Source organism: Cucurbita maxima, unplaced genomic scaffold, assembly GCF_002738345.1.
Source record: "Cucurbita maxima cultivar Rimu unplaced genomic scaffold, Cmax_1.0 Cma_Scf00001, whole genome shotgun sequence".
Taxonomy (NCBI): Eukaryota; Viridiplantae; Streptophyta; class Magnoliopsida; order Cucurbitales; family Cucurbitaceae; genus Cucurbita; species Cucurbita maxima.
In genome coordinates this window covers 3685510-3708796 of record NW_019272017.1, presented here as the reverse complement: position 1 = coordinate 3708796, position 23287 = coordinate 3685510, and the positions used below count along the sequence as shown (strand labels likewise).

The 23287-nt window shown below is 35.2% G+C and overlaps 5 protein-coding genes and 1 long non-coding RNA gene across 6 annotated transcripts; 2 read left to right on the top strand and 4 right to left on the bottom strand.

Moving 5' to 3' along the window:
• Positions 1-187: 187 nt before the first annotated feature.
• LOC111482199 lies at positions 188-21678 on the bottom strand. The gene is made up of 3 exons (XR_002718153.1): positions 21659-21678; positions 12052-12062; positions 188-376 (listed from the first exon to the last, which is right to left on the bottom strand). It is a non-coding gene; the product is annotated as an uncharacterized LOC111482199 (long non-coding RNA).
• On the bottom strand, positions 221-2282 carry LOC111481645 (40S ribosomal protein S10-1-like). The gene is made up of 5 exons (XM_023127188.1): positions 2183-2282; positions 1884-1932; positions 1511-1790; positions 1157-1292; positions 221-520 (listed from the first exon to the last, which is right to left on the bottom strand). Exons 1-5 carry the CDS (start codon positions 2183-2185, stop codon positions 440-442), a joined length of 549 nt encoding a protein of 182 aa, XP_022982956.1. The 5' UTR covers positions 2186-2282; the 3' UTR covers positions 221-439.
• On the top strand, positions 3413-4958 carry LOC111480438. The gene has a single exon (XM_023125473.1). The coding sequence runs from the start codon at positions 3489-3491 to the stop codon at positions 4692-4694; it is 1206 nt and encodes a 401-aa protein (XP_022981241.1). The 5' UTR covers positions 3413-3488; the 3' UTR covers positions 4695-4958.
• On the top strand, positions 7286-8575 carry LOC111482054 (heavy metal-associated isoprenylated plant protein 39-like). Its single transcript, XM_023127692.1, has 3 exons — positions 7286-7440; positions 7598-7673; positions 8189-8575. The coding sequence occupies exons 1-3, from the start codon at positions 7435-7437 to the stop codon at positions 8437-8439; spliced, it is 333 nt and encodes a 110-aa protein (XP_022983460.1). The 5' UTR covers positions 7286-7434; the 3' UTR covers positions 8440-8575.
• LOC111479912 (1-aminocyclopropane-1-carboxylate synthase) lies at positions 12052-14256 on the bottom strand. Its single transcript, XM_023124820.1, has 5 exons — positions 13997-14256; positions 13771-13902; positions 13530-13690; positions 12670-13258; positions 12052-12577 (listed from the first exon to the last, which is right to left on the bottom strand). The coding sequence occupies exons 1-5, from the start codon at positions 14165-14167 to the stop codon at positions 12176-12178; spliced, it is 1455 nt and encodes a 484-aa protein (XP_022980588.1). The 5' UTR covers positions 14168-14256; the 3' UTR covers positions 12052-12175.
• On the bottom strand, positions 18367-21100 carry LOC111481338 (2-C-methyl-D-erythritol 2,4-cyclodiphosphate synthase, chloroplastic). The gene is made up of 3 exons (XM_023126762.1): positions 20621-21100; positions 20231-20361; positions 18367-18781 (listed from the first exon to the last, which is right to left on the bottom strand). The coding sequence occupies exons 1-3, from the start codon at positions 20964-20966 to the stop codon at positions 18548-18550; spliced, it is 711 nt and encodes a 236-aa protein (XP_022982530.1). The 5' UTR covers positions 20967-21100; the 3' UTR covers positions 18367-18547.
• Positions 21679-23287: the final 1609 nt, after the last annotated feature.

Sequence of the window (23287 nt, the reverse complement as noted above, 5' to 3'; positions counted from 1 at the left end):
AATCTTGGTATTAATAATTTTAAAAAAAAATAGTTGTATTCGTCCAATCAAAACATTTTCTAGACTTTTTCCTCAAACATATGATCTTGATCATATATTTGTATATAAATAATAATTTTGGAGTTAGAAAACAAGATGAAGATCATATATTTGTTGCAGATAAATCAAAACAAGGAATAAAATTACATACAGAAAACAATTATATCGTAAATATAATAAGTTGCTTAAGATGTTTGTTTCCTCATTACCAAGGCAGTCGATCTTCAAGACAATAAAATCACATTCTTGCTCATACCAAACAAATAGTAATTAACCGTTCAAAGAGAGGAACAAAATTTAAATTTGTAAGATCCCCATATGCTAAATGAAAGGAAAACTTAATCAAACTGCTAGCTCATTCCACTGAAAATTCATTAAACTGCTCGTAAGACCATATTTTTCAAGGAAGATTTGAGCTTGCTCCAGCTCCTCCGCCATAGCTACCAGCTCCACGGCCAAAACCCGGTCTTCCACCAGGACCCTGATAAATTTTTAAGTATAAGACAACAATCAACGAAACCATCGAAGAACTCACAAACGACTCTCATAGAGTTGCCAAGTCGTTCAAAATATAACTTCTGCACCTATCCAATGACATCTCTAACATTTCAGCTAATAATTTTTCTATTAACTCTCATTCTTTGATGAAACAGAGTAGCCACAAGCCCCCAATTCTTTGAATATGCCTAATCAACACAGGTAAACCCCACATTGAAATCATTAATCTTTTTCAGATGAGCCCAAGAATATTTTATTAACAAAGACCATGACATGCAAATGCCACAAGAAGCTATGAATTAACATCATAATCTGAGTTATTAGCAGAGCAAACTAACTGAGTAGGGAGCACTTATGAAGGAAAACATGAACAGATGAAGGAACTAAACTATTACAATATGATGCTTCCCATCAACTCTTGACCCCTGGTGCGCAGGGCTCACTTACAAAAATTCTTGCTAGATACATGAACAATGATTGTAATGCATTTTATATCTATCATAAAGAATCATCCCAAGGGCAGATCAAAACAAGGAAATAGCAACATTCTTATATAGAGAGCATCAACCATATTATGTATAGCACTATGATGATGCAAAATGGATGATTCAAAGATTACCCCAAAAGAAGGCCTGTAATCTGCTGGAGCTCCTCCCTTGTCACCACCAAATTCACCAGCAGGTCCACGAGGACCTCCACGGTAGCCATCACGGTCACCAAACCTCCTCTCACCTCCCTCAAAACGAGGTGGACCCCTAATTCATATAATCACCAAAACTCAATCAGAATACTAATATGGGTAAATACAACTTACTAAATAACATAGCCCTCGCATTATACAATCACATATTACATACACCTCCATCTATAAACCTAGAACAGTAACGAAAAAACTTCATAATCCATAGTTCCAAAGCACAAATAAATCAACCATAACCTTAATGAATTGATCAGCATTACAGACATATCTTACCGTGGGCGATCCCCGGGTGGTCCGCCAAAGGGCCTGCCAGCAGGCTTGGCTTGTTTCTTCAAGGTAGCAGGGACAATTTCAGAAGGAAGGTTGAGGTAAGTCCTGAGGAACTCAATGCCATCATTGGTAAGGTACCAGTAGTAATGCATCCAAGCAAATGTCTCGCGCACATATTCCTTGGACTTGAAGCTCTGCATTAGCTTAATAACCTGCAAATTGGGCACATCGATTTCTGGGTGCTTGGCCAAATTGTAGTCCTTCTTGGCATAACAAACCCCCTCTGAATCGCCAACAACAACGAATAAATAAAATCGCGAAATCATCGTCAAATCAGAAATAACCCTCGTCTAAGAGGGATTGAATTAAAGTGTACCTTGAAAGAGGTACTTGGAGATCTCCCTACGGTTCTTCTCTGAAATAATCTGAAGAAAAGAAACAAATGAACATGAGAGACTGAACACGAGGAAAATAATTCTTCGAACGAAAGAGAACTCAACCCACTACATCAATTCAAAATACACAAACAGGGAAACAATTCCCACTGCCAGATTGATTCCTTTCAAAAATCAATTCATTTTAAAACACCACACAACCTTGGAACGAGAATAAGAAGAAAAAAAAAAAAAAAAAGGACATAAATCAGTCGCTATGAAAGAAGAAGAAGAGAAATACCATGGTTGAAGTTCAGAAAGAACTGAAACGGCAGTAGTAGAAGCGAGAGGCGTGAAGATTGAGAAGAATGAGAAGAATGAAGCGTAAAAAGAGACGGAGTTAGGGTTTGTGGGTGTCGAGTGGGCCGCTGGGCTGCGTAGGATGAGCTCGCTAGATTGGGCCGCGTAGGATGAGCTCGCTAGATTGGGCCGCGTAGGATGAGCTCGCTAGATTGGGCCGCGTAGGATGAGCTCGCTAGATTGGGCTGCGTGGGATGAGCTCGCTAGATTGGGCCGCGTAGGATGAGCTCGCTAGATTGGGCTGCGTAGGATGAGCTCGCTAGATTGGGCCGCGGAGGATGAGCTCGCTAGATTGGGCTGCTACAGGTTCGAGTTGGGCTTTGAGAAATATATAAACACACACACGTGTGATTTTCCCATTTTAGGCTGCTGCAGCTCTGTGGGGTAATATTCAAATTTACAGAAGATATGGACCTATTTTGAAATTAATATCATAATATTGAGGCCGAAAAGGTCTTCAAAGAAAAAGAAAAAAACGCGGTTTGTCCAAACTTTTGTGAATACGTAAATATGTGTGTGTGATAATAAAAAGTTGGGATCCTTTCCACAATATTTCAATTTCATAAACAGTCCACACCAAAAGTGTATTTCTTTTATTTTTATATTATAGAATTAAATCAACACTTTCTTACTTACTTTAACATACAAATATTTAATTACTTACAAGTACATGAGTTAAAGAATATATTATTTAGGGGGGCGTTAATTAAATTATTCATTAAATTATTTAAGGCTTAAAATGGAGGAGGAGGAGGAGGAGGAGGAGGAGGAGGAGGAGGGAGAAACTGACGGTGACGGGGAGGCGGTTAGAGAAAGAGAGAGGAGAATTGTGGCGAGGCGTGGGACGTGGAGCCTGGTCAAATGCCCTCTTGACTTTTTCCTCTGTTTTGTATTTTTTATTTTAAATTACATTCCAATTCTAACCCCTGACTCAGATTCTCCATAGGGCGCGCCTTTACCTCTCTATTCGACTCGGCTCGGCTGACTATTGTAATAATGCAATAATAATATTAATATTTCTAAAAAGAGCTTCACGGCTACCAAGCGTCCAAGCCTGGGGTATAATGGTGAAGGTAAAGGGCAATTCCGGAAAACAACACTCTCCGGTCACCCGTACAAGGCGTCGCCTAAAACCTCGGTCCCAAATATATAAAAATAAAAATAATAACAAACCGTAACTTCATCATTCCCTTCTCATTTTCAAATCCCTTTTCTTCTTCTTCTTCCTCTCTAAAATCTCTGCAACTATGCCGGCAACGGAACAGCCCAGCTCCTTCCTTGGCCGTATCAGCACCCGCCGAAACCAAGTCATCTCCATGGACGGTGCTCACGAGCAGGAGCTCGAGGATCTCGAGCTCTTTCAGAAGCAAGTTTCCGAGCGATTTTCCGAATTAGTACCTCCGTCCTCCTCCGACGACGTTTCTTCCGAAACTTTCCTCTCCATCGCCTGGCTCAGGAAGCTCCTTGACGAATTCCTCTGCTGCGAGGCTCAATTTAAGGCTCTCCTCATCATGGGCCGCGATCCCTCTCAGATTGTCAAGCCGCCGCTCGACCGTCTCGTCCCCGAGTTTCTAGATCGCGTCGTCAAGGCTTTGGATATCTGTAATGCCGTTCTCCACGGGATTGAATCGGTTCGCCAGTTTCAAAAACTCGCCCAAATCGCGATTTCAGCTCTGGAGCAGAGTCCGATTGGAGACGGACAAGTGAAACGGGCGCGTAGGGCTTTGAATACCTTGATTACGTCCATGGCCGTTGAGGATAAGGATTTCTCCAACAGTAAATCCGCAGAGAGATCTTGGTCTTTCGGGCGTCGGGGAGGTGCCGGTGCCGGTTCCGGCACCGCCACTCCGCTGCATAAGGACCGAATCGCAGGACAGTTTCGTTCGCTCTCTTGGAGTATGGCGAAAGGTTGGTCAGCGGCGAAGCAGATTCAAGCTATGTCGTCTAATCTGGTTGTGCCACGCGGCGGCGAGTCATCGAGTTTACCGCAGACGGTTTACTTGATGAGTACGGTTTTGGTGTTCGTAATGTGGACTCTGGTTGCGGCGCTGCCGTGCCAGGAGAGAGGCGGCCTGACGACGTACTTTCCGGTGTCGAAGCAGATTAGCTGGGCGCAATCCATGATCGGACTGCAGGAGAAAATCGCGGACGAGTGGAAGAAGAAAGAGAAGAAAGGAAGCGCTGGTCTGTTGGAAGAGATGCAGAGGATGGAGAAACTGAGTCAATCACTGATCGAATTCACTGATTCGTTCGCGTTCCCGTTGGAGGCGGAGCGGCAGGCGGAGGTGACAGAACAGGTGGCGGAGCTGGCAGAAACCTGCAAGAAACTGGAAGATGGATTGGTGCCATTACAGCAACAAATCAGAGAAGTTTTCCATAGGGTTGTGAGAAGCAGAACAGAGATTGTTGAGCTTTTGGAGTACACTGCAAAGGCATCTTCCCCAATTGTGTGAAACAAAACTGAAGAAGAGGAAGCCATTAACACGCCATGATCACTGGTAAAGGATCTTCTAAACTTGCAACCTTTTTCTTGTAGCAATCAGTCCCATGGTGGCTCCCATGTAGATTTTGTAAGACTTTTTATTTATTTATTTGTTTATTTATTTTTGCTCTTACAGTTTTAATTTCTTGCTGGGTGTTAGAAAATATTTAAGGTTAATCTGCAGATGTAATGGTGATGAATTTATATGGTTTATTAATGAAATTGAAATATCTAATTTCTGGGATTGTTGCATGACATGAATGCAACATCATGGTGACCATGTTTAAATTAAGATTTACTTTACTTTTACTTTTAATTATTGGATTGGGCTACGTCATATCACCAACATTAATGCTATAAATATGAGAGTTTAATTCGAGTAAGGCCCAAACTCTAATGCATTACAAAAGTGGCCCAACTATACTTATTATCCAAAACAACAACATTTATTCACGTCAAATTTTAGTTCCTCAAATATTTTTACTTTCGGCACACCTGCGAGTTGAGGCATGTGGAATTGTGAGAGATGATTAGAGGGTTTGACCTCGTGCTCACGAACGGTCCTCAACGACCCTAGAGAAAATTAAGGTAGGTCGGTTGTAACTAGTGTAGTGTTTGAAGTTTCTACTGCTGAGCTAGGCGTGAGGTCGATTAAGGATGGTGGTCTAAATGAGAGAGTTAGCTGGGCTACCCTACGCGCAGGATCCAACCTATGGGAGGACGTTGATCATGCAGCAGAGTTGGCACGTACAGAGAGTAGCGCCCTTGACCTTGGTCTATATTATGGCTTGTGGGATGAGTTCGCCAACTACCTCCTATGTCCCTACTTGTTAGTGAGAATGTTTTTTGAGGTAGTGCCTCAACACATCAGCTACCTCTATGTAGGTAGCTCTCGTGGTCTCCTACTACATCAAGGATGCGGCAAGAACCTACAAGTAGGTCCCTTTCTCCATTTTCTTTTTTCGGTGCATGATGATGCTGGTTGAGGAAGGGGGTGCATGGAAACTCAATAGTCACATAAGAAAGTCAATCGGTAGTGTTTGTTTAGTCACATGTTTTATTGTCATCATTTCAGTACACATCATATATCTCATTCTCTATGCCCTCTTTAAATGAGAAAACATACATATATACATGTTTTTTGTTTTACCTTGGTCGCGTAAATAATGTTGGTAAACTTTTAAATTCGTGCGAAATTTTGTTTTTTTTCATTGTCTTCTCATTCTTTCATTTTGCATTGTATATTCTATTAGTCACGATGCCTCTTGAAATTCAAAGTGATAATTTAAATTTGAAAGCTTTAAACTTAAAAGTCATCGAGTTTGATGTTTGTACTTTGTCAACTTTGAGCCAAATTGTCCTCCAATTGACCTTTTGAGTTCATTTAATCTTCAAAACAATTACTATATGACCTAATTTGGCCGGTTAGACTTACTCGATAAAATAATAAGACTTCTTGACATTATTTGAGATTTGTCATTTTTATTTCTTTAAATTTTGCTCGAGACCCACATGTCGATTTGTAATCCGTTCAAAATTTAATAATATGTAGTTTTATCATTAATTGAAAAATAACGATTTGACAATTTGTGATCGAACAAAATAATGAAACTAATTTAATAAACTATTTCGTCCTAAAAAAACAACTTAATTAACTAAAAACTAAATTAAATAATTGCCTCAGGAATCTAAATTCATTGATCCCATATCTTTTTTCTTGTTAAACTAACATTTTTTTTAAAATGTAGATCAATGTTTGATTTTCTTGTATTTAGTTTATATGGTCTCCATCCATCCCTAATTTAGTTTGACATATATTCATTAGATTTCTTGAAAGGAATTAACATTTATTAAGAGAGACCAATTATGAAGGTCTTTGTTTTAGGTTTTAAAGGTTTTTCTTTGAAATTGACTCCCCAACCACTGATATGATATCATAGACTATGTATTATTTTCACCTAATTGGCTTGAGAGGGCTCATCTTTGTTTTGGTTTAATACTCATAATCAAACCCCAACCCAATTTCCTTTGACCCATAAACCAACCTATACCGCACAAGTGTTTATATATTTTTCGATGATTATGATATTGCCTAATTTAAACTCGAAACTCATACTCTATGGTTGGACGCGCAAATTCGACATCTTAAACCCAAGTTTTTAAATACATGGTATATGACGAGTTCGAACAGTAAATTATTTATGCTCGGTTTCTCCATGGAAAGGTTAACTTAATTAATTAGAAAAATAGTTCTACCATAAGCTCAACTTGTCCGTACCATTGAAAAGGTCTTCTTACAAATAAAAATCTATCTATGGTTGGAGTGACGTAAGACTATGTTTGCATCTCTACGTCCGAAAGCTAACGGTTAAAAATGCTGCATAGCAATGAGCTATAAATGTTTGAAAATAGGATCAAAGTCAATAGGAGGTTTTTTTTAATATTCAAGTTGGGAGGTGGGAGGTTTTTTTTAATATTCAAGTTGGGAGGTGGGAGGTTTTTTTTAATATTCAAGTTGGGAGGTGGGAGGTTTCTTGTTCTTGAACACAACTACAAAACTTGGACTGTTAGCATCTTCATGAACCAATCCCAATCTCCTTATAAACTGACAAATCTATGAGATTGTATAGTGGTAAAAGCCTCCTTATGATCTTAGCTTCTTCTGTTCTTGCTCTATTCTCACTCGAGTTCTTCACAATCCTGAACTAAACATGAAGGTGATTCATTATATTCACTTCTTCTCATAACATTTCTAAATTTTTCTATGTTTTTATTGGCAATTTTGGGTCATTTTCAAGAACCCTAAACAGTTTGTACTTAGAACAGCAGATAATAATGGTATAATAATTGGTTTGTTCTTATATTTTGATGCAGAAAATAGTGGTGAGAGTGGATGTACCTGATGAAAGAGCAAAGCAGAAGGCTATGAAAGCAGTTTCCTGCCTTTCAGGTACTAAGTTTCATCCTCCTCAAACTAATTTAATTAAAAAAACAAAAAACAAAATGGTTATTCAACTAAATTTTAATACATCAAAATATTATAAGTGTGACGGTCTAACCACACCGCTAACAAATATTGTCATTTTTAAAATTTTTCCATCTAGATTTCTCTCAAGGCTTTAATCCCCAATTGATGTGGGATCTCACAATTCACCTATCTTCCGAGTCCAGCGTTCTCGCTGACACTCTTTTCTTTCTCCTGTCGATATGAGACTGCCCAATCCACTTCTTTTAAAGCCCAACGTCTTTACTGGCACACTGACTTAGTGCCCACTCCCATTCGGGGCTCAATCTCCTTATTGGCACATTGGCCGGTGTCTGGTTCTGATACTATTTTTAACAGGCTAAGCCCACCACAGACAGATTTTCACACCTTTATAAAAAAATGTTTCGTTCTCCTCACCAACCGATGTGTGATCTCACGACAAGTGTGTTATAAGTTTGTGGGTGATGTTGAGGATGCAGGGATAAACTCCATAACCATGGAGATGAAAGACAGGAAGATGATCGTCGTGGGGACAGTAGACCCAGTGGAAGTAGTGGAGAAGCTGAGAAAGCTTTGGTTTGCAGAGATTCTCACAGTTGGACCTCCAAAAGAAGTGGAAATCAAAAAACCACTAATTACTTGCATTGGGTATCCCTGTTATTGTTGTAATCAGCCCCCCACCTTCTATTACAAGCAAGAGGAAATCCCAAATGGTTGTGTTCTCTGTTGAAACCATCATTTTTTTGTTAAATAAGGTTTACCTTGTGTGCTGCTTCAATTTTCTTGTTCATTTGTTTGTGTTTTGGTTTTTTTGTGAATTTTAGGATGTTTTTTTTTTTTTTATGGGTATGATGATGAATTTATCATTTGTTGTTCTTGTGTCGAAATACTCCACCCAAAAAAAAAAATAAACTTATAAAAGTTCTATCCATTGTTTTTCGTAGTACCAAGTTGTGCTTAAGTTTATAAGGTTGACGATGACGATGACGATGACGATGACGATAGTTGTGTACTCGAGTTGATAACCTATGAAGCATGAGATAGAACTCTTATGATTTTTTTTTAAAAAAAAGATTGAATTAGGTTGAATCACGATCACACGGACCTATGTGCCCGACATGGGGCCGACCAGGGAACTTGGGCTTCGACCCAAGCTTTTTTTCTCTTTTGTTTGGTGGATCGACTCCTTTCATGCTTTGGTTCATTTTAGTTCGTGTTGGATTTTTTTTCTTATTTAGTTCTTGATTTTTGTTGTATTTTATGTTTGTTAGGTCTAATTTTACTCATAATATATGAATTTAAATTTTATTGGAAATAAAACAAGCCACTTAGGAGAATATATTTGTATGAGATCCACATGAAAATGAAATATTACTTATAGGGGGCGTGGAAACCTCTCTCTAGTATACGCGTTTTAAAATCGTGAGGTTGACGATGATACATAACAAGCAATGGATTGTTACGGTTCGTGTGTTTATTTGTGTACGTGGATGAATTATCATTTTTATTTTTGTCCAAAATTGTTGCACTTAAAAAGAAAAAAAAAAAAAACAATACTATATTTTTTTTATTATTTTATTTGAAGAGATAAGAATATGTTAATTAATTGGTTAAGTTAGACAGACAATGCTAATCAAAAGTTAACAATCATTTTCTTAAAATATAATATTGAAAATTGAGTTGAATTGGGTGCTGGGTTGTTTTAAGTTGGTAAAACTAATATAAATAATTATATGAATAAAAAAATATAATATACATGAAAACAACTGGTTAACGTTTCTATATTAATAATAATAAGAAAAGGTTAAAGTTTCTCTCATTTAAGTTAACCAATGATTATCACAATCAAAAATCAAAATAATTAAGACAGCCTAATTTTTTTTAATCTTATAGTTTTATATACTAAGGTCCCAATTAATAATTATAGGAATAAAAAAATATATTTTATATTTATAATAATAAGAAAAAGTTAAAAGTTTATATCATTTAAGTTAACAAATGATTTATTATTAAGACATGCTAATTAATTTTTTGATGTTAAAGATTTGATCTTATAATTTTAAAGACAAATGCATAATGTTTTAACCATTATTATTTTTCTTAAATTTGTTTGATTAATATTCAAGTTGGCAGTTTAATTTAATGAGCATGACATAAAATAAAAACATTTATAATGGTTATTTAATTATATATTTACATTTTCTTTTCTTTTTCTAAAAAATTCAAATTTACAAATGTTTTATAATAAAAAGCTACGTTGGGGAATCAAAATTTCCAAAGAATTGGGCTGAGAAAGAACAAAAACAATTGAGAATTTCAAAGTTTTTTTTAATAATAACTCAAATCTATTGGAAAATTTTAAAAAATTATATGTTTTTGTTTTACAAATTAGAGCTAAGGTTATGGAAATAATATAATAGAAAAGACTCATAATTTGTGTCGATTTCGTTAACGGCTTCAATTGGAAAAAGTGATGGCGTCGTGTAACGGCTCAAGGTCATATTAGATATTATTTTCTTTAAGTTTTTTCTTTCTAAACTTTCTCTCAAGATTTTTAAAATGTGTTTGTCGGAGAACCCTTATAAAAAAAAAAATGTTTCTTTTCTTCTCCAACCCAATGTAAAATTTTACACGTCGACTCATTCATTTAACTTCAATTCATTGTCCAAATCGTAGATAGGAAGCTCATCCATGTCAATGAACGAAGATTATACTACGTTTTGTTTATCTCAATTATGGTAATGAAATTAATATGAAACGTCCTAAACAAAGCCAAATCAAATTCAAATTCTAAGACAATAAAAACTCCTTGACCAATTAAACTCTTGAAAAATAAACCACTATTTTCAGTCATGATAAGAACAAATAAAAAAAAAAGGGTTATTTCAGTCATGGTAGACCAAAAAGCTTGGTCCCCCGACCTTATCATAAAAAAATAAAACCAGAAATATATATTTATTTATTTATATTATAAAGTATTGCTTGTGTCACGAATTGCATTATTTAATACTTTAATTTCCAGAATGCGTAGGTGGCTATGTTTCTGATTGGTCTTGTCCACTGATGTCCTGTCATTGTTTTAACATTTTCTATTTCATTAACCTAATTAAAATAAATAACTTAAATAATTGGTGTCACATATCACATCACACTCTCAAAATATAGCCCACCCATCCTTACCTTATCTTTTTTTTCATTCATTTCTATTCTGACCCCACTTTGATTTTCTTATGGACTTATAACTAATATATATATATATATATATATAGTTATAAATATTTGACTTATTATATAAGTTGGACCCAATGAGATTTGGTATTACAGGACCATATCATCTATTTTGTTTTTTTTTTCCTTCTTATTTGAAGTATAATTAAATTTATTTTTTTCCGAGTGTTTGAGATGCGATAAAATATTCAATTATTCACTCTTATGTATTTCAGAACTAAAAAAACGAGATAAATAGACTCTAAAAGTATTTACTTGTAAAAATAAAAATTTATCAAATATAATATATAAAATTGAAATCTCCTAAGTAACGACATTGATATCGACCTTGCCAAAGGAAGTAACGTGGAGGGCAAAGAATAGTGAAGAAAGAATCAAGTTGTGTGAATTATTGCATTCTCTGAAATGATAAGACAATGCATAGAACACTAGGGGACATACTAAGAAACATCATAACCAAACCAACCAAACAACCACTACCTTAATGAATGAAATGAGTTCGAGTTATTCGATGTAGTGTAGGCATGGTCTATGCCCCAACAAAATAAACGAGAGTAAAGCTTACTCAAACAATAACTATTATTGAAACAAACAATTGAAGGCAATCTTCTTGCTATTCATCTGTGAGAGGTAATAATCCAATCTCTTTTCAATATCAAATAACATCTATTATTGAAAAGAAATGAGAAAACAATGCAATTATAAGGGTGTGGAAATCTCTCTCTAATAAACGGGTTTTAAAAATCGAGAGGCTGACAATGATACATAATGGACTAGAGCGGACAATATCTACTAATAGTGGGATTGAACGGTTACAAATGTATTAGAACTAGATAGCAGGCGGTATGCCAACGAGGATACTGAGCCCTCAAGGAGTCTGAATTGTGAGATCCTACAACATCTAGAGGTGTGCCAGCGAAGACGCTGCCCTCAAGAGATGAATTATGAGATCTCATGTCAATTGGAGAGGGAAACAAAGCATTTCTTATTTGAGGAAAGGAAAGTTGTTTGTTATTGGTTTATATGAATGGTTGTTACAAGTTGTAACAAACCCTCGTTTACTTTTCACCCATCCATTTGATGAGTGAAAAACGAGTAAAAACAACCCAAATACAAAGCGCACAACTCACAAATTATTACAAACAAAAAATGGATGAATCAATCAATCAAATGAACCACCCCTAACAGTTAAACAAGTAAATTTTGTTAAGCTTGTCAAAACATCCATATCGTCCGCTTCAAGTTGTAGCACGCAGCATTGGCGACTGAGGCAATGGCGAGTGCGGCGACATTATGTCCTCAAGCCTTCGAGACGACAGCCTAAGTTCAAGGCTGCTTTGGCGCCAGCAGAACTTCTGTTTCTTAATCTTCGTTGTTACCTCCTTGTTTTGTAGCACAAAGTTTCTAATTCTCGTTATGGATATCTCCATCGTGTTGTCGTCCATGTTCGCGAAGCAAACTCTAAACCATCCCGGCTCCGAGCAATGGAAAGACGACCCCGGCGACACATTCAGCTTCACGTCGTTGATTATCACTCTCCATAGCGCCATTTCCGCTTCCAATGTCTTCTCTGTCAATAGATGACGCAAATCCATCCATAAGAACAATCCCCCACTTCCTCTCAAATATCCAATTCCGACCTATATTAAGCACAACAATTAAAAATTAGTTTAGTCGAATCTCAATTTATTTTAAAAGTTTTAATTAAATTTATCGTAACTCATTCACTAACCTGAGCGAGTCCTCTAGTAAAATTTCGATGACGTGCAGCAAGTTTCTTAGCACTCCCAACAAGGAAGCTCTCGACAAACTCATCATCGGACAACATCGACGCAATCAAATGTTGTGTTTGCGACGACACGAGGCCAAAGCTCGACATCTTTCGAGCACAGTTGACGACCGCATCATTATAAGAGTAGATAATACCAACGCGAAATCCAGGGAATCCCATATCTTTGGAGAGGCTATAAACCACATGGATCAAATTCTTGTCACATTTGGTGTCATTTTCAATTACTTCGGAGATACTAATGAAGCCAGGCTCAGTGAAGACAGTAGCAGCATAGATTTCGTCGCAAACCAAGTGGATCTTCTTTTGGTTGATGAATGCTACAGCAGTTTCAAGAGTTTGTCTATCGTACACTATGCCAAGTGGATTTGAAGGGTTTGTAATGAGTAAGCCTTTGATTTTGATGTTGGATTCTTGAGCTTTCTCGTAGGCTGTTTCTAAGGCTTCTCTTGTTAATTTGAAGTTGTTTGAGCTATTGCATACGACTGGAACTATTTTCACTCCGGTTCGCCACCTTAAATCTCTATCGAATCTGTACCCATATAAGGAAGGTTTCATTGTTAGCTAAATTCATTATTTATAAAGTTCATGCTGACTTGGACACGAAAATAATGACGTGGACTTGTTCGAGTTGAATGGAAGAGCTAGAAATGGGCAGCTGTCACTTTCATCCTTGTTTTTTTAATGTGTTGGGACAGAATTGAAGAAGGTGGATTGGTCAATTGTGGGTCAAGTCAAACACTTTAATATGTCAAAACAAAAATTAAATAAAATTAAAAAAGAAAAAGGAAGGAAGCAAATACCCTGGATAGTAAGGAACTGGCACTAGAAACGCTTCACCAGGATCAGCCAAACAAAACGCCACCGTTTCATGAGCTCCAGTTGCTCCACCACTCATGACAACTCGGTCAGGATCGAATTTGACTCGGTCGCCTCTCACTTTTCCCATAAAATTCGCCACAGCCTGTCAAATTTTATTTTCCAATTAGTTAATCATAATTAAGTGGAAATTAAATTAATTAGTTCGAATTAATTAACACTTACGTTTCTAAACTCAGGCAATCCATGGTAGTCCTGGAAGATAGCTATGTCCTTAAACTCATCCAGTCCTTCCACAGAACAAATGGAAGCTTGTGGGTTGTTCTTAATCCAATCCTCCACGAATTCAAAAGAAAGCTGCAATTTTGAAGCAAACCCACCAAGAAAAATGGTCAAAAAATTGAACCCAGAGATTCAAAGCCCAAAAAGGATCAGTTGAAATGGGTGGTACCTGATTTTCAGCCAAACCCATTTGAATAACTCCACGAGGGTTCATTATGGGGTGAAATGGATCAGTGTCGTAGGCTTTCCAGCCGTCGAAATAAGGAGAATCCTCGCCGTGGCCGTTGCCTTTGGCAAGTTTTGAGAGTAAGTTGTTTGCATTGCTGGACACCAACACCATTTTCAGTGCAAAAAAGTTGGTTGAGAATTGAGAAAAACAAGAGAGAGAAAGGAGAGGGAATTGTTTGAGCGACGAATGATTTATGCTTATTGGTGGTTGAGGAGATTGTAAAGAAGTATATATATATATAGAGAGAGAGAGAGATAGAGATGTTGGGTCAGCCTTACAAATCAAAGTTTTTCTTCTTACCGAAACTGGGAAGAAAGTTCTCGATGAATTAGGGACATCACCAATGTCCGCTGGTGAAAATTGTCGGCTCTTTCTCTCACAAAACTTTACTTAATATTATACTTTTTCATGTTTCATTCTTCATTCATGTATCGGTTCATTCATGTATCAATATGTTACCTTTTTATCTTTATAAGGTTGATAAGGTTGATGACCTTTTCTCATCTTGAAATTCAGTCATTAAATGTAAGTCTTAGCTCACCGTTAGTTAGTAGATATTTTCTTCTTTGATCTCTTATTTTTGAACTTTTGATCGAGGTTTTTTCTGTTCGAGAGAAGTTTTCACGCTCTTATGAAAAATGTTTCGTTCTCCCTTCCAACCAATGTGCGATCTGTTATTAAGACCTTCAATAAAATCCCCGCAACAAAAAAAACTAATAAATGAAAGTCAAAGAAAGAAGTTTAAGACACTCACACGTCGGCCACACACACGTTTCTTCTTTACTCGGATCAAAATCATATTTAAGCTAAACATAATTAATATAATTCTTTTGTTGTCCATTTTTTCACTCTCAAAATAGTAATTGAAAAGACGAAACAAGAATTATTTTTGATTTTTTAAAAACTATTGAGCAACTTCTCAATTATTATACATTCCAAAAGGAAAGTGTTTCGAGAGTAATTATTCAAAATTCAATTAAACAATAAAAAAGCTTACAACATGCATCGATAATGTATTCATCATTTTATTGATAGGTTTCACGTGTTAGATTTTAAACACGATTCTGCGAATCAAAATAGGACGTCGGAACCGACATTTTGATTAATTTTGAGAATGTGATAGCTAAGAGAGATCTAAGAATCTGATAGAGTGGCCTTAATAATTAAGGAGAAGACAAGAGGAAGCATAGGAGAGAGTCCTAAAATAAAAGAGTCTTAGGTACAACACCTCCAAAAGGTGGCTGATATGGATGACTTTAAGGGAGGTGCCCTACACGACAAAGAGTGTAGGGTCAAGTGTCCCACAAACCGACAGATTATTCAAACAGTCCAACTCGGAATATCCAGCCTTATGCCCCCCTCACACAGTTGGCACATCAGACTTTAATTTAAACTCCATTTTTTTTTTCTCCAATATATATATATTAAAAAAATATTAATTAATTATAGAATCTCTTGTTGGTGTATCCCTTTTTGCCAGAAGGCTGGGTTTTTTGTTTTTTATTTTTTATTTTTTATTTTTTATTTTATAATTATAATTATTTATTTTTGGAATTTATAACTCTGTTGGGATACAGCTTTTGAGACTGTGTTCGAATTATTTGAGAACTCATTGGGTGATGAATTATAAAATAATGGATTCGTGTTTTCTTGTCGCCTTTATTTCACGTTTATTAATAGTTTTATGTCTCTAATTTTTGTATTTTATTACAATTTTTTTAATGTAAAAATAGCATCGCTGGAAATTTTAAAATAATAGTCGACATAAGTAATATTTTATTATTTTTAGTGTTTATAAATAATAAAGGACTTTGCATGAGTGAATCAATTTATTATTTTTTTAAAAATAATAATAATAAAACTTGATTTTCTTGCATTATAATTTATAATTCAGAGTAACCGTGTCCGAGAATTAAATGGAATATGCAAAGTAGAAAATATTGCTTCTTTTTTTTATTTTTTAATTAAACTTATAAATATTATTTTTTAAATATGAATTTTCTAATATGTAATTAAACGTTACGAAATTGTTCATAAACATAAACTTGAAAATTGGAGAGATAAAATTTTAATTGGTGAAAAATTTAGAAATATATAAATAAAGGAAGAAGTCAGTTTTGATAATGGGTGTAATATGAACACACTTATAAAATCAATTCAAAACTAGTGATTAAATCATATTTTCTTCACAAAATTATTCAAAAAAAGCTGTGGTAATATTCAAAAAAGAAAAGGAAAAGACTTTGAATGCTACCCTAATTTCTTAAAACAATTTCTTACAATTATTTCTTCTCTAAATATAATATTTAAATTATATATTAAAAAAACAATAAATGAAATCTTCTCGTGCGGAGAATATCCTATCCGATCATGTTTGTATTTCTAAATAAAAAATAAATATCCAAACACCATTGTTCTCAATTATTATCAACCCAATTTTCATTTTCCTCAGATTTATCTTTTTTACAAAATATATTTATTGTATTAAAAATATTGTTACTAAATTAAGATATAAAAAAATGAAAATTTAATCAAATAAGGTCTAATTTATTTATTTATTTTATTTTCCTTTCTCCCTTTTTGCAAAAGCCATTATTAAGCTTTGAAGGATAATCTTCAAGTGGGTATGGTTCAATGTATTTTACCCAAAATCATAGTGAAACAATTTTTATTTATTTGCAATTACAGTGTATTTGTTTAATTTTTCTAAAAGTATAAAGGCCCAAATACAAAAAAATAAAAAAAAATTTGGACTCGTACCCATGGAGATTGTGTTCTTTACTTATAAACCTATAATTTTTTTCTTTAATTAGTCAATATGAGATTACTCCTCCGAATACATGCACTGTTGTTCAACCCAACAAAAATATATTATTATCTTTTATTTGAGTGTGTTTTAGGAAGAAAAAACAACATCGAGTCGAGCAACTTCTTAAATGAAAACGTTGGAAAGTGCATAAGGTTCAATGAATTTACTTTGATATTGATAAGATTAAATTAATAACTACTATTTGTATTGTGGGCATTTAAATTAAAATTGAGATAATGTGTTTTAAACATGTGGGTGGCTAGAAATGTATGCTTCCAGGCCTAATAATATTGAAGAAATTTTTTTTTGGAAAATAAAAAACAAAGTAAGAATTTATTGAAGACCCATTCAAATTCAAATTCAAATTCAAATTCAAAATAAAATAAAAACACAAAGGTTGTCAAAAACGACATAGTTTGGTTGTGTTCCATTTTATTCCATTCCACAACAAGTAGAAAGAAGAATAAAAAGTCAAAAAATCAAAAAAAGCAAAAAGTCAAAAAGTCGTAGGTTTCCAATTTTTAGAGACACGTGGGATGCCCAATATCTCCAACGGGCAGCCCCTGCCCCTTTCTTTATTACTATTTTCATTTGTTTTATAATATATTCTCCTTTCCTTTCTTTCTTTTTTCTTTTTTATTTTTTATTTTTCAAACACTTATACCTCAAATTTTTTAAGTTGGTGGCTTTTACTGACGTTGATGTTTTGAATTTATTCCTGTCAAAGTATTTCTATAATTTCACTTGCCCAATACTTTAATGATGTCATGATTGCTCGGGATTAAAATTGTTTGCTTTTCCCGGTCCCACTTCTTACTTCGTGAGATCCTCTTTATAAACGCGTGACTTCCTTTTATTTCATCGATGTTAGTGTTAATTTGTACCGTTTCATCCATGAAAATTAGCGTGAAATTTCTTTCATAGTAATTATATGATATATAATTTTTTTAGAAATTATGGAAGAGAATGGGGAGTAAGCTAATTAGAAAATGTTGAGAGAGAATGACAAAAAAAAATCGAAAGATCTTCCAGTTAGATTGGGGATTCACCAGGACCCGCCTCAATTACAGAGGGGATTCACCGACCGGAAATATATATATTTTTTTAGATGAAGATAAATAGAGTGAATGAATACTCCATCTAATTACTCATCATAATATTAAAATTTAAATTTTTAAAAATTATATGGGTAGGATATTATATATATATATATAGACATGTTTACTTAGGAAACATATCTATTTATTAAGTGAAATAGGTATCGAGAATGGAGACATAGGAACCGAGAATGGAGACAGAGAAGGAGAATCCCCACCTGTGAACATCTTTAATTTTGTTAATTACAACACGGTCAAATTTTACAAAATTCGACTCAGATATAATTAATGATAAAGCCAAAATGAAAGAGTAATTTCCACTCATCTTTACCTCTTTCACACACCAAGAAAAGAAAAAGAAAAAAAAAAAAAAAAAAAAAAAAAAAAAAAAAAAAAAAAAAACATTGTAGCCAATTTCTAATGTTGACCATATCATTTTCATTTTAACGTTGTTGAATGATCAAAACGTTTAACTGTGGAAGGGAGGGGAGATTCAAAGTATTGACACTAAAGCAGATTCCACTTGAAATGGAGCAGTGTTGTTGCTATTACACTAACAAAGCAGCAGCAGTAATGGTAGGGGTTCTATCTCCTCATTAGGAGGACCACCGTATGGGCAGCAATGCTTCGGTTTTCGCCGAGGCTGTCGACCTTCTCGTGTGTTTTTGCCTTCAGATTCACGACAGATTGGTCGGCTCCAAGAAGATTGGAGAGGTTTGCTCTGATAGCTTCCTTGTGAGGGCTAAGCTTTGGTCTTTGGAGTATCAATGTGGCATCCAAGTTTCCTATCTCATAACCTGCCTCATGCATCAGTCTCACCTGGAATATCACCCAAAATTAAAACCAAACTTCCTCATCAATCAAACTGTTCACTTCATTTTGACTTCTAGTTACTAGGTGAATCCATCAAGTAACCCGAAGTCAAAATGAACAGTTTGAATTCTGTCTATTTTAGACTGAAAAATGTTCCAGTGATTCCCCAAGGTCGTAACCCCAAGTCGAAATAATTGAAATGAACAGTTTGGGATGATATTTAAGCACACACGAATCAATAGTTTAACAAAAATTGAAGAACTACAAAGCAGGTGAAACAAAGGTCTCTCATTATTGATTACCTTTCCCTGAGACTCATTAGGGGTGTTTACCTCACCCTTCTTTTCTTTATCTGCGAGTGTCCAAGCTAGCTTACGAGCACCTAGATCTTTTATCTATGAGTGTCCAAGCTAACTTACGTGCACCTAGATCTTTTATCTATGAGTGTCCAAGCTAACTTACGTGCACCTATATCTTTTATCTATGAGTGTCCAAGCTAGCTTACATGCACCTAGATCTTTTATCTATGAGTGACCAAACTAGCTTACGTGCACCAAAATATTTCACACAAGACAGCCACATGACCCTACTACATTTAGTTGCCAAAGAAACATATGGTACTTTTCGGAGGGGGAAGTAAAAGGGAAATCCAAGGTTATAAGATTTGCAGCTTTTCTTCTCTTTTGATACAAATGTGAATCGGAAAAGTCCACCGCTAGCAGATATTGCCTTCTTTGGGCTTTTCTTTTCGGACTTCTCCTCAAGGTTTTTAAAACACGTCTGCTAGGGAGAGGTTTCCACACCCTTATAAAGAATGTTTCGTTCTCCTCCCAACCGATGTGAGATCTCACAATCCACCCTCTTTTGGGGCCCAACTCCTCGCTGGCACACCGCCTCGTGTCCACCTTCCTTCGGGGCTCAGCCTTCCACTAGCACATCGCCCAGTGTCCGGCTCTAATACCATTTGTAGCGGTGCAAGCCCACCGTTAGCAAACATTGTTCTCTTTGGGCTTTCCCTTTTGGATTTGCCCTCAAGGTTTTTAAGACACGTCTACTAGGGAGAGGTTTCCACGCCTTTATAAAGAATGCTTCGTTCTCCTCCCCAACCGACGTGTGATCTCACAAAGCCTGTCTTCCAACAACTTTCATATCAATTTTTCTTTCTTTTAACGAAGAAATTCATTAATATTCTCTAAAAGGCATTCATTTTCCCCTACAATCTCAAATAAAAGCTCTACTTTCTTATACTTTTCATCATCTTATTATTGGTCATACTAGTCCCCCTAAAGTGAACTTCAAGCAAACATAAAGGTATCATAATATCCAGTATGAAAGCAAAGCAACTAGAGAATCCTAAGATCATTTTAAATTAATCAAGGCAAAGAGGATATATTAATATATAAACATAACAAAACTTGGCAGTGAGTTTGAATTTGGTATGCCAGAACTACTTACAGCTTCTTTAATGAAAACAGATGAAGGGGCACCCTTCCATTTGGGATCTGAATCTGGAAAGATTTGTCCAATATCAGGAAGCCCCAAAGCACCCAAAATTGCATCAACCACACAGTGAAGTAGAACATCCCCTAAATCAACAAAACAAAGAACCACTTCAAAATTTAAAAGTTTTTAGATATAAAATTCCCTCATTCCATGTAGAAATTTAGAATTCGTCATTGCTGCAATCAAGAAATTAATGAAACCAACAAAAGTGAGCTTATTATTTAAAGAATTAGAATACACACAATTAAGTTCGTAAGAAGATTCCCTAACTCTTCAGCAGAACAGAACAGCAACCAACAAGAACACAGAAACAGGAAAACAAACTAGAAGCAAAGAGATTACCATCAGAATGAGCTTCGCAGCCTCTGTCATGGGGAATATTAATTCCCCCAATAATCAAAGGATACCCAGGCTCCAGCCTATGGAGATCGAACCCATGTCCAATCCGAAACGGCAAGGCTTTAGACCGAGAATCTGAGGCGGCAGCCCGATCAGAGTCGACGGCGGTGGCCGCGTCCACAGAGGGAGAAGCGGCAGAATTCACACGGATGGAAGGGCGCGAAGAGGAGGAGGAAACAACATTGAAATTTGTTCTGGGGAAGGAGCGGGGGTAGACGGAAAGAGAAAGGGATTGGTGGGAGGTTGTGGCGGTGGTGGCAGAAGCGAAGATGGGGAAGGGGACAGCCATGGAAAGGGTAAGCGAAGAGGAGGTGAGTGGAGCTGGGTTGTGTGGTTGACTTGTGTTGGTGGCGGAGAAAAGGGTGCGCAGGAACCGAGCCGCTTGGGGGTGGGCATGACTGCCAGCTCTTCACTAATTATCGCATTACCTTAAACGGATGCTCGGTACCCCAAAATAGTAAACTTGTTATCCTCATTTTTAACTATGGAAAAATATTTATAAAAGTTTATAAATATAAATAATTTCCAACAAAACATACCAATTGTTCGAGAAACACTCCAAAACATGTTTTAAAAATGAATACGTCAAATTTATTACACGTTTACTCCTAAAAAGAACTGACTTCATTTCATGACTTCAAGATGAGTATTTAAAAATACTCAATAAGTAACCTTACTATTCCACGCGAGCCAATGCCATGGATGACGAGCTTGTGGAACACAATCCGACCCAAAACCCTTCTCGATAGGAGTCCAATCCATGGGACTTCTTATATACTCCATGGTTGAAAAGTTGGCCAAGCGGCCCAAGCCCAAGGCCCAATTTTGTAAAAGCCCATTTGACCAATTTTATTGAATTTTTACGATTTTCTTGAATCACGAATTAAATATCGCATGCTAAATTTATAAATAGCTAAATAAGAATTTTCGCAAGACATTCCAACTGTCATCGGACAAAAATACCCCTCAAGTATATATTACACTCTTAATGAAGACTACTAAGAAAGAGAGATAAACGGTTGCTAACATAACTAAATTGAAATAATTCAAAATTAATTTAAATTAGTGTTAGTATAATCTTTAATAATAACCTAAAGGATATATAGTATATGGACAAAGTTGTGTGTCTTATCTCAATGACGCTGTTGATATGAGCTATTATGTAATTGTTATAAATGATTTAACCCATTGAAGCCACATAAATAAGTATATTTTATGCAATAAGTTTGTCTACGATCGGACTATAAAACATTAAATATATTAATTGAAAAGATTAATATTTATATAGTAACTCGATTTTAATCTTGAATGAGTTATGAATTTATGTGTATAACAATTTATCCATTGATTTGAATGAGTTAATGTGAATTTTTTTAGCCGATTCAATCAACCTACTATTTTGGAGACTTACTAAATAGAGAGTTGAAAACATAATTTCATAAAAAAAAATTGAGTTGGGAAATAATAAAATATTTATTTTAAGAGAAACAAATGGACACAGTTTGATACTAAACTTATAATAATCTAAATAGTTTAATACTTCAAATCAAAATTAATTTTATTATTCTAAATAGTTTAATTAATCATCTCAAAATCTGTTTTGATGCCCTCATCATAAACATCAAAAGCCATATATATAATTTTCATCATTAATTAATATTAATCTCAAGAACCCTTTTGATGCCCTCATCATTACATCAAAAGCCATATATATTTCATTTTAATAAATATCTCAACCAAAGTCAATCAATTTGATTCGGATTGTCTTTTCATAGACATGAAGAGCTCGTCACCTCAAGAACAAGAATTATTAAAAGCGCTTGTAAATAACTGATAAAAAAATAAAAAAAAAAACTTTATATATATCATACAAGTGGAAAGATATCGATGTCAATACACGCTTTGTCTCGACATTCATAAGGTCAAACAAGGAATTTCCCTTTCAATTTCTTACCTACATGGAAACAAACAAAAAAAAGAAGAAGAAGAAGAAGAAAGGGAAAGCAAGAGACCATTTCAAAGGCATCTATGTATCTATCCATCTTATTCTCATCTCCAAGTTGCCCATTTCCGCGTGGGAAAATCAAACACCCCTTTCTTTAAATGGCCCATACTACGCCATTCGTAACCTTTTTAACTTGGTCCCAAATTCTTAACCCTTTTTTGTTTTTACGTACTATCAATTCAAACGTCTATCTTATGACTAAAATCATCCATTTTTAAAATGATAATTAGTGTTTTCTTCGCTGAATTAGGTTTGAATTGAGTTTTAAATTTGTTTCTTATACATTTGACCTTCAATTTCTTTTAGAAATTATATTTAATAGCACTTGGAAATGACGTTAAAGTGATGTCATTGTTATAATATTCAAATAATAGTATAAACATATCTTAAATATTCTAATTAAATAACCTTTTAACGTCAAGAAAACTATCAAATGATAACAAAAGTTAATAACGAAGAAAACCGAGACTAAATTTATTGCTATTTACGAATAGAATAAGAATTATACACTATCATCATTGATGGGCCTATTTGACGTGAAAACGCACTCGAATGACATCTAACAAGTTGATTTGGTTAGTAAAATCCAACCCCATAGAATAGGG